At 32.7% G+C, this 12,176-nt stretch overlaps 1 protein-coding gene across 2 annotated transcripts in view; it reads right to left on the reverse strand.

Moving 5' to 3' along the window:
• Positions 1-12,176, reverse strand: part of LOC148654652 (protein O-mannosyl-transferase TMTC2-like) — a 167,296-nt gene that overhangs the window by 22,256 nt on the left and 132,864 nt on the right. For both annotated transcript variants that reach the window (XM_088647218.1, XM_088647219.1), the window contains exons 9-10: positions 11,494-11,575; positions 5,899-6,013 (exon numbers count right to left, since the gene is read on the reverse strand). In XM_088647218.1, the coding sequence (XP_088503344.1) occupies positions 5,899-6,013; positions 11,494-11,575 (197 nt within the window). The remainder of the gene's footprint in view (positions 1-5,898; positions 6,014-11,493; positions 11,576-12,176) is intronic.

A 12,176-nucleotide genomic window follows, 5' to 3' on the forward strand; every position in this document is an offset into this window, starting at 1 on the left:
TGTTATAGCACAGTTTAACTTGAAATAATTGTGCACATTTACCCCCTTTTGTCAGTGTAATAGTAGCTTTGCTGCCTTTAAACTGAAATTTATACTCATGCTAATACAGCATAGCCTAGTTTAAGTTGAAGAACGTTTTTCTAATTTCTCAACAACCATTACATCAAATATTAAGTAACAAAACATACCTCTATTGTTTAATGAATATGCCATGCGTTTTACAAAAGTGGGCATCTGGCACATTTATATAAAGTTTAAATACTTTGTAACAGGAATAAAACTACAATCTAGGCAATTCGGCTTAACTCCCTAAGGTAAGTTAAAACTATTTTAAACATTAACCTTCCCTTTTTAAACTTTTTTAAACCAAACATAGCACGCAAAATGTTAATTATTAAGAATTTCTAAAGATGCCTAGAATTTAAATAAAAATATTAGAGGTGCATACAGATTTTCATTGCAGATTAAGTTTCCTAATTCAGAATTTTTTTTGTGTGCAATAAACTGTTATAAACCTATACATATTTTCAGTGGTCTGTCAGGACAAATCATACGCGCTTGTATTATTACTGACAGGGTTGGAAGGAGTACCGTTCGATCTCTGTATCCCTCACGTCTATTAAATAATTGCTAAGTATGACATGGTAACCAGCAGAATTTCTTAAGTCTACAAGAACTTCCTGATTTCCTGTCGGGCCAAGGAGGAACGGGGCACAAACGATTCCATCTGGGAAGTTCACTGATCACTGCTCCCATTGCCCACAACCTTATCAAATTGCACATTATTAGAATGAAAGCTGAAACACCTTCTCAAATCATTTATATAATTTTCCAAGGTGGATAACAGTTCACAGGGTGCTACAAGCCATTCAACACAGGGAATCTGCAGGGTCAGCTTCCTATTTTTTATTATTTTATTTCATTATTGCTGTTACATGCAAAAAATGATTATTTATATGGCCTCCTCATTTTTGTAACCTTTCTAACTTGTTTATATAATCCATATGTCTAACATGAAAAATATTTTGATTTTACCATACTCTTTTTACTTGCTATAAAGTAAAATAATACACCAGTTTAACATGCAAGAAATATACATAGAGATTTATATGTTTTCATATACTGTATGCACAATAATTATTTTTATTATTACAGCAGGAGCAAGGGCTTTCTTGCCTGGGCAACACTGTAATATAACATTTTAATGATAATTGTTATTAGCAATAATGAATATTAAGAGAAGTTCCATAGTATGTCAGATTTTCTTTACTTTTCTTCCAATACATAATGTATACATCAATTTCCCTTCGGGATCAATAAAGTCTTATCTATACCACACACATACATCATTAAAAAAAGTAATCATTTAAGTTCTTTTGTATTATGCATTTCCAAAGATTTAGGGTTTTGTTTATTTTTTTACTTTGGTATTAGTTACAATAGCCTCACTTCACAAACTCTTACTTGTGGTATATGCAGTACTCTCAAAAATAGAAATCTTATAATATAAGTACTGTAAATTTGAAAGTAAATACATAAATGTACAGAATATTCTAGTAAAGTAACCCTACACAACATCTTATTAATTTATTATTATTATTTATTATTATTAACAGAAAAATACATAACGTTTAAACCATGGCAATATAATTTTATTCAATCGGCAATATAATCCACTGCTGTTTAAAGCATGAGACATCACCCCACACTCCCCTTGTTTTCAAAGCTAACCAGCCTCTTTATTTAGCAGTGGATTTGGTTGTACAGAGAAACCAACCAACAGAGAACCCTGTGCTGGCTTGCAAGAAAAAGGTGCTCAGTACCGAGTAACACTGTGGCCTTTATAAGACTTTGCGTTACAGGAAAAAAAAATAAAAATAAAAAATTGCTGCAGAGCTTGGTCAGAATTTCCATTTTTCCATTTTCTACTCCTGGAAAAGGGAGTAGAGATAAATTAGAAAGAGATCTGAATAAAAGCCCTTCCAGGCTGAGTGATGGCACCAGCATAAATCAGTAAAGCAACCAGCCTTTCTTACTTCTTTTTTTGTTTCTATTTCAAATATGATAGCAAGGAGCTGCGCAGTGTGTGACAGAATTTTGACTTTTATTAGAAAAGTGATTCCAATACTGTCAGAAATATTTAGTGCAATCATTTTAATGTATTTAGCATGAGCTGCAGCTGCTGTGTCGACATGGAACACCATTCCAGCCTTCACCTTTAAGATTTCACCTTTGACTATTTTCACCACTAATAACAATCATAACTAAACATTCTGTAACCCCTCCTACAGATACAGATAACTGACAAAATATAGTCCCGCATTTCACTGTGGGAAGAATAATCTATATTATGATAATAGATACATTAAATGTCATACATACAGATCTACATAATACATAAGATCTACAGTTCCTTCTTATGCTTCCTTCTTCAGTGCCATTGCATGACTCTTTCAATCTTTTTATTTTATTGTAATCTTTACTTGCTCTGAATGTGATTTGTATCATGGTTTGCAAGCTGCAGGACATTTCCTCTCTAAGATTAGTACAGTGGATTTCTTATTCAAAATGTGTGACAAACCTCTTTGCAAATGCTTAATGATTTGCTATGGATTTATTCAACTGCTTTAAGCAGATGCAGCTTTTAATACCCATATCTTGAGTTTTGTTGGTGATCTCTAACTAATATATTATGTACCCCACACAGCTGTCTTTTAAAATGTCTTGGAGGACACTAAGCTTTAACTAGTTTAAGAAAAAATATGTAAAATTTCGCTTTTTAAAGAATCTTTGATAGTTAATCCTAAATGATCACGTTGTTTATTTCTAGCACTTTATTATGCACTTTCATGAAACAAATCTGGAAGATTAACACTTTATTTCAAACTATATTTGAGTTCCACTTTCCTTCTCCTATTTTTCTCCACAACAAACATTCAAATAAAATGCAAATGAAATGTAAATCATTTGGATTTGTCTTTTTGTTTCTGAATGTTTTAAATAGTGTATTAATTTTCTCAGAAATTTTAATCCTTCTTCTTGTAAAGCAATTTAGTATGAGTCAGTATAGACCATTTCCTGCATGGCAACACAAAAAGCAGAGCATATACATCAATAGTTATATTCATTTCTAGAATTCTAAATCGCATATTTAAATAATCTAAGGAATCAAATAAATTATGTCAGTAATTTTATTAATGCCTCTGTTTTTATTGCTAGTAAGGACAGGATTAAAATTGTCCAAAAATAAAGCTTACAGGTCTACTCAGAATGTCTACCGATTAAAACAAAAGTTACAATTTTCCATAAGCTACACACAAGTGGAAAGCACTCATCAACATGTTATATGGAACCCCTATGTAGGGATGTGTAATACATGGCAATTTTATCATTTTTCTGTTCCATACAATTAATATTATGAAACACAAAAAATGAAATAAGAGAATTGTCACCACACTAACTTATAGTAGTAATGTGACAAAGAAGTTCAGGTGGGTAGCTGCGTCAGCATTTATGCGTCAGGGCTGTCTGTCCATGTCTTTCTCACACCCGAAGAAGGCCCCACAGCCGAAACGCTGTTTTTTCTTTCTTCTCTTTTCAGCATAGGATAAACCTATTACTTGTTCCATGTGTCAAAAAAGCACATCTTACAAGTTTTACAACTGCAAAATGACAGAACAAATTATAAAGAGCTACCTTTAGTGGGAAGGCTTAAGACACTGTAATAAGTAGGAGGGTTATTTCATTTTTAAGGTATTGACAAATAGTTTTTTTCCTGTGCTGTAAAATTAAAATATATGGCTGATTTACACACAAACCTTCATGTATGTCATGTATGAGGCTGTGAATAACTTGCTGATTGCTTTAAGTAGATTTGAAAATTGATAGTGAGGAAGAAAACTTGTCAAAAGGGCAGCCCTTGATATCAATAAAAGTTCTAACATCTGAACCCCCCCTGCTGCTCTACTTTAGTTCACTCACAGCCATACTGGAGAGATTTTCATCATCTTCTTCCAAGACAAACACATAAAAAACATTAGCTATAAACTAATGGGTGTTCATGCCAACACAGCGGACAGAATTTCCTTCTGAGATTGTAACAGACAGCCTTAGGGTCATTTTGGGATAAAACTCCTTACATTTTTATCAAAGGAGAGTGGAATGTTAAAGTCTTCCATATCTCTTTGGCACTGCAGGCCAAATTAAGGCATTAGTTACATTAATATTGAATGACTAATTTTTTAGAAATTAAAAAAAACCCACAGACAACAGAATCAGATCACCTTCCCAAAACTTGAAGTAATGAAATAATTTGCTTCTGCTTTTGGGGCCTTTTACAGGTACCACCTTTTTCTCTAAATGTGGGTTTTATCATTGTGTTTTACTTTCATTTTTCACCGTAGAATACTTAGATGGGTGCACCACAGCCTAACTTGGCAGACAGAGAGTACAAAGAAGGACTTGCATGGCAAGGATACTTGCTTAAAAAGGCTTAAAAAACTTGTGCTATCTTGTTGGCTCTTTCATTTTTTGTTTCAGATTAGAAACAGGTCAGAGAGAAAAGTGATCCAGTGTGTTTACCAAGACTTGAACAAGATGTACAGGTCAAGAAAGTCTAAGGGACTGGAATTTGACAGCTGGACTGTACATTGGTACTGACTGGAAGAAAAAAAATCCAGCATTACTCAGTTCCGGATAAAAAACACTAGTTCATCTAACTTAAATTAAAATCCCTCACCTGTGACAGAAGTATGAAACACAGAAGTACTGCACATTTTTTGGAAACGTGTTTGATCTAGATTTAAAGGGTCTTAGAAGCTGAATACTATGGTGACCAGATGGAAATGTTGTTGTTTTTTCTGGTACTGGTAGGAATTCCACTTGAGTTTGAAATTCTGTACACAAATATCACTTATGTATTTCTACAAACACTAGTTTTGTTTTACTTATGTTGTTGAGTTGTTAAACCAATCACCCACAAGTATTTTTTAATAAGATCATTATACACTTTCTCAAGCAAACCAGGTTTTTGTTTTAACCAGCTCTCTTTTTTGATATGTTAAAAGTTTGGCTGACATCTCTTAAAGACCCTTTATTAGACAGTGCTGAGATTAAAGTAGACACATGTATGTTTTTACCCTTTATATACCTCTTTATATAATATCATATTATATAATATCAATCTGGGCCACCAGGGACTGCAGTGGAGAAAAGCTTATCTAGTGAGTTGGAATAGCTAAAAAATGTTCCCATTTTACGTGTGTTTTCAAAAGGGGAATATTGTGTACAAGTTACTACAATATTAAAGATATGCAATTCGAGAATAACACTGAGTGCAATCTCCTAATCTCAAAAGAGAACTCTAGAATTAATAAGGAATAAAATCAAAGGAAACATGAATGATAAAAATTGCATTCTGATGCTTCTTCCTAGGCTTTGATATTAAAGTTTGAGTCAATTATCAAACATATTTCAGGGTCAAAACACTGTTGAAATTCAATTCAGCAGAATACAGCTCTTTTGTGATTACCATAAGTGTTCAAAATTCCATTAGGCAGTGTGACATCAGTCGGCATTGTGCAATGTACACATTTCCACAATATAACACCTTGAGGCAATACAAGCAGTGCTGACTCAGAAGTGAACTTACTTCTTATGTCAGAAACTAACTTTTTATGAATAAGGCAGTAACGGCAGTGTGTGAAAACTCATTCACAAGCTTGCTCCATTAAAACAGGAAAATGTATTCTAATCAGACATAAATTGAAGTGTGTGCTGTTGATAAAATTACACTGTTAACTGTTTAGAAACGGTGAGTGAAGGCCTGTAGTAAACTCACTACCTTACCATGTCCTTTTCCTTCTAGAAAGGAATGCTGTAGTAATACTACAAACCAACCTGAGCATATGGGCTGCGTTAAAGACCACATCAAACTCGGTGCTGTCAAGCTGTGCAGCCTTCTCTGCCATTTCAGCTGCTTCAAGCAAGCGGGATTCTTCCAACAAAAACTGACCTGTGGGTCACAAGAAATAAAAAAAAGAGATGTTTTAGAGCTCAGACGGTAGTGTACAGAGACAGTTATGAGCTGGAAATATTTCCTTTGGCTGGGGGAGTCAATGACCTGCTTTAAAGCTGGGAACCACAACACAATTTGCTGAAACATAAGAAACAAAGTGCCCTTTAATATTGGCCATCAGGCAGTTTTTTCTGAGCTGAAGGATTATGATAATCATATTTTTCCATGTCTGGTGTTTTCTGATCTTTACTATTGCACACATTTTAACTGTACAACCTCACACCTTCCCAATACAGCTAACCTCAAACAAGTGTATGAATGCCAAAGTCCCACAGCAGAAAGTTACACTTAAATACACTCCCTGCTAGTTCTGGTTCCCTTTTCTACTGTACAGTATTTAGCCTTAGAACCCTGAGGTGAAACCAGTAAACAACTTCGAAACATACTGTAGTAAAAGGCTGTTAAAATATTTTTGTGATGTCACAGAATAAAACATAAAAATTTTGATTAACATTTAAGTTTCAGTTCTCACCCTGTAAAGCTCTAAAGCTAATTTAGATATTCTTTCTGAAAAAAAGGAATTTGGAATACAGCTCAGGTGCATCTTTCTATTAATCTTAAAGAAAGAATGACCTTGATGATAGAAGTATTATTTTTATTCAAAGTTTTAAAATGCACAAAAAAAGAGCAAAAACAGTCAATTTGTCACAAATACAGTTCTTTGGGCACTAATAGACACATACTGTACTATTTGTCTAATATTAGGTAGCAGTATAATACAATAAAACAATCCTAATTTCCCTTTCAACTGCTTTCAAGAACAACCTAATCACTTTGTGACAAAATCAAAAAGATCTTGTAATATAGTTTTCAAAGAGATTATAGAGACACTTCACTAAAAAATCGGTTAGAAATAATAGCATTTGTGGCACATGAGATGCTGAAATTCCTTCCATTATGAAGGAGCTAAAGAAATGCTGTACATCTACATGACTGAAATTTTAAGGTACAAAAATAAATATCAATAACCCATATAGAATTTTAATCACAAAAAAACAAGAACAAAAAATAAAATGATTTTATATTAATAAAAAAACATTGACTATTTAATTACCTTACACGAAATAAAGAAAAAGCAATACATATGTATTACTTTTCAATAAAAAATCTATTACTTTTAAGTTCACACATTGATTTGCTTGGGAATTTTTTCACATTAGAAAAAAGAATTTTGAATGATCTGAAAGCAGGCAAGAAAGTTTCTCTACAAATATCTCTTGGAACATCTTGTAAAGGAAAGTTAAAGCATCCCTTCCACCCACTGAGAGCATGCTCTTCACTGTCCAGATGCTGAGCGAGGGTGGGAATGATATGTTATTGTGCACATTCTCTCTACTTTAAAACGTGTTATGGGAGGCACATGTCTTAAATGCAAATGATGGTTGACACAAACTAGAGCTAAACAAAGAAAGAAAAATGGCTCAAGAATATTGTGTTCAGTCTCACTTCAATCCTTGAGCAGGACTTAAAACGTCTACTTTATTTACATCTTACTTTTTCTTGTTAATAACAAAGATTAAATGCATCCTAAAAAATTTAGATCAATACTGAGAAATTCTGGAATAAATCTAATCATGTTTAGTATTATTTATAATAATGTAATACTGTATATGGATTTAGTATATTACAAATAATATTCTAAATAATCTTGATAGCATGCTATATATAGTTATTTTAAATTGGGCACTCTTAGGTTTGGAATATTACATTTACTTCTTCTGGTAGCTTCTTATATACTGTATGTACTCTAGCCTAAACCAGTGGTACAAAGAACTACAGATTTTACCGGCAACTCATACACGACTAAAAACTTGGTAATAGTTATAAGTCTGACCAATTAAGTCAATAATTCATTCAATTAAGTTATTAAGAGCTCATATAGAATGAAAACCAGAAGATTACGCGGCTCTCCAGAACCAGGAGTGAAGATAACTGGTCTAAACCAATTTGCTTCATAAATCAATAATCATTAGCTTGTAAATTTTCGCGTTTACAGCCTTGTTTATATTCACATTTCATTTTTCAATTTCAATAAAATAAAAAAAAGTTACTGAAGAAGTGTGCCTTGGCAGTAGCATTGAGAAAAACAGCATCTCATGCCAGGGCTGCACAAAAGGGGGGATATTAAATTTTAATATGTCAACACTGTTATATTCAGGAGAACAAGTTATTACTTTTTTCTAAAGCTCTCCAAAAAGTATTTATTTTTATACCAGCTGAGGTAGTGCAGGACAAGACGTATGTGAGTAAAATCATAGAAATATTTGTAATTTTGGTATACTTGCTAGCAAATACATGTATACACTGCTAAGGATCATCATTCTTAAAATCTTTCAAAATTTTTAGAGATCCAGGAAGACATGGTATGAGCCAAATGGGTATGAGAGTACTACGGAACCACTTTACACTATTCAAAATTAATCATAGAATATCACATTTTAATATAATATTTTATACATATTTAATTAACATTTATAATAATATTGAAAGCAAACGAATGCATTTAAAACTAATGTCAAATTATCTTCATAACAAAAAGAAGCAGTGCTCATGACAATTAATTTAACTATGTTATGACACATTTTAAATGAACTATTTTATGCACACAAATGTGTAAATAATATAAATATACTCTGGGAAAAAAAAACTTTATGCAGTCCATTATATATATATACAAGTTATATATATATATGTCTTTAGAAGACTCCACTTGTCTATCAACTTTACAAGAGTGGTCTCTGGATTATAACAATGCTAGAATACAGGGATTTTTGGGTTTATGCTCTGATATTTACAGTGATGTTGTATTTGTTCTTTGATTAAAAGAGAAGGGTATTATGACAAGTTAGGAACTGACTGCATCTGGCAAAGTGGTAATGGGAACAATTCCTGGAAGAAGCTTGTCTTCAACCCTTAATCTCTTAGGGGCTTTTCACTTTCCCTGTCGCTTTAAAGACACACATTTCTTCTTAACAAACCCAATGGTTCATCAGATGAATTGAGTTACAGGAAAAGGTCAGCCAGCACTGCTGCACTAACCTGGAATGGGTCCAGCAGACATGTAAGAAAGGTATGATAAGGTAGCTTGTCAAAATAAACTAACTTCTGAAAACAGAGCTCTGGGACAGTGCTAAACTCCTGGCCTGGAAGTGTCCAGATCCAAAGACAGCTCTGTAGCTGCCAAACTCCAAACCTGAGACTGGTTTAAAACAAGAAACTGTAAATGATCACAATAGGCTGCAGAGATCACGGAAATGTTTTATTTTTAAGAACATGAGCACCGATCAACTACAGCAAATTTCATCCTACCTGTCTAGTCTTTAGCAGACTTTTAGGATGTTCAGCATGTCTGATATCATGGAACTACATACTGTAATCACTATTTTGTGAGCAAACACTGACATGCATTACAGTATGTAATGAAAACTGTACCACTTTTTAAGTGGTTAAAAAGAATCCCCTGTAGTGTCGCGAGTGGAAAGATGCCTTGTGCTGTTGTTGTTTTTTTAACATTCCAAATTGCTGTAATATTGACAGTTGGTCTGCCATTTGTCTGCTAACCTTTTCTGTTAGAGCTGTTTCATGAGCAGTCAAAGTGTATGTATAATGTAAAAAGTACTGGTCAATACACAAAGGTACTGCATAGTGAGTATTCACAGTTATTTTGAAGATGTTCTATCTTTTCTTCTAATGTAAAACCTCAAAGGACATTTGATAAAGAAATCTGAGGTGAAATAATACATAATACAAAATGCTTTCAGAGACAGAGTGCTGTAGTTTGAAGAGCAAATATAAATCATGAAAATATTTATTTGCTCAGAAATGTCTCTTCAGATCATCTTTTAAACTTTAAAATTCTCTGTTCTGTTAAAACCATAAAATTCTATTTTTAACTACAGATAACTACATAATTATTTATAGCTATTCTATTATATATAGAACTATTCTATATATGACTATATAGTTCAATGTTAAAACTATAGAATTCTATTTAAACTATGACATTTTCTTTTGTTAAATTAAACTGGGACTGTAATGAAGGGTGAATTTAAGATTTTATAAAACTTCAAGAAGACTGAAAATCCTTAAAAGCAATTTGAATACTTAGCAGTATATGACAGTTTTTAAAAAAGTTTTTTTGTGCCAAGGGTTTATTTTGCCTTAATTAGACAGCTCCTTCTATTTTAGGCAAAATAAACCCTTACTTCAGTATCTCTACTTTGCAGTTTGTAATTAGCATTTTTTCCAATTTTACATATTCAATATGTGCATAGATTATAATAATGATGTAGCATGTAAAACGAATTAATTGTATAATTCCTACTGGTTGATTAAAAATTAATTACACATAACTTTAAAGTTGCTGACTTCACATACAGTACTATGAAAATTCTAGAAAACTAGAAAACAAATGAACAACACCTGAAACAGCCTTAAAGTCCTGAAATACATTCAGATAAGGGACAGCTATCTCCATAATGTGAATTACTTATATCAGTAATGCATTCATATAGCTCACATAGGGTTAATCCTTCAAAATATAAAATATGAGGACTAGACTTTCAGAATTTGGGACTTTCAGGATACTTACTTATTTTGTTTCCCTATTGGATAACCAAGAATTAAGCATGCACTAAGCACTTGTCTAATTGTCTATTACTCTTTAAAATAAACTTTATAAAGGGTTTGTTTCATTCTGCATGTTTTGACAGTGGCATCGTTTCATTATTTCTTAACACACTTGTGAAAATACATGTTAAATGTTAAAGCTCAAACATCTTATGTAGTATGAATGATATGGTGCATTCATGTCAGATACCCCTATATAAAAAAGACTGTGAAAAGGGAAAACAATAGTTTTTTTATCTTGTACAGCAATGTCACAACCTCTCCTAATACCATGGTAAGACAATTGTTTATGGCACATACTGAAATGAATAATTATAAGTAATTAAGAGTCTTCTAATGTGTATAAATACAAACTTTTAAACAAAAATGTAGGTGAACACGAGAAATAATTTGGGATCCATTTCTACAACTACAGTATATCTCCCAATTTGAATGCCTAAACTTTAAAAGTTTAAAAATAACCTCTGTATTCTAGGCTGGGACACAAAATATCTATTTGAGCACAGACTTAAGAAGCAAAAAAAGAATGGGTGCATCATTGCATTTCACAAATGAGAATTTAATATTCTGCATATTAAATTTGGCTAGTTCTATTTCTCCATAACCCCATAGCCAGTACTGTTTGCAACATTTCATTAAAAAAAAATACTGAAGACAAACTTACACAATACCTAAGATTCTGGAAAAAAAAAACAGATCAAGATACAGTAATTCAACATATGTGTGTTTTAAAACATTATAACCCTGAAGTGAAGAAAATGCTTATTTTAATCATATCAGCTACTTACCATAATGCATATAGCAATTTCCTTTTGTGGGATCTAGCTGAATTGCCTTCAAAAAGTACCTCTCTGCCTCAAGCTTCTGTCCCTGGAAAGGAAAAGAGGATTATTTTAGGCTTTTAAAGAGCTTTCTCTAAGGCTTAATTTGCCGTACCATGATTTAAGAGGTCACATTTCCTCTCCCTTCATGATTTCGTGTATTTTTAAAGCATAAATCATAATCCTAAAAATGTAACATGTGGCCTAAATGGTAACAGTTTGTGGAGTTTTGGCCGTTGTGCCCAGCAGACACATGCACAAAAGAAAGGATTTCCAATTCATTCTAAGGAGGTTATCTAACTAATCTCAAAATCAAGCACTTTGTACAAGGAGGAAAGACGAATGAGTGAGGCACAGCATTCATGAGAACATTTTAACACTTTTGTAATTTGCTGTGTGTCCCTGAATTGGGATTGTTCTGTGTTGCTTAACAAAGTTACCACATGATGTGGATTCATATCTGGGGCGGTATAAATGCCACTGAGCTATAAAAAGTGCAGGTAAGATTTCTTTAAGGCTAATTTTAACCTTCCTTTATTTCAGCTTTTAATACGTTCATTACATTTAAACAGAAGATGCCCTTCTGCCCTAAAAGAATGACTTTCACCAAATCAATATATATTGTTAAAAAGTACATTAACTAGGCAGCT

This window comes from Lepisosteus platostomus, chromosome 9 (genome assembly GCF_059453375.1).
Source record: "Lepisosteus platostomus isolate fLepPlt1 chromosome 9, fLepPlt1.hap1, whole genome shotgun sequence".
NCBI classification, from domain to species: Eukaryota; Metazoa; Chordata; class Actinopteri; order Semionotiformes; family Lepisosteidae; genus Lepisosteus; species Lepisosteus platostomus.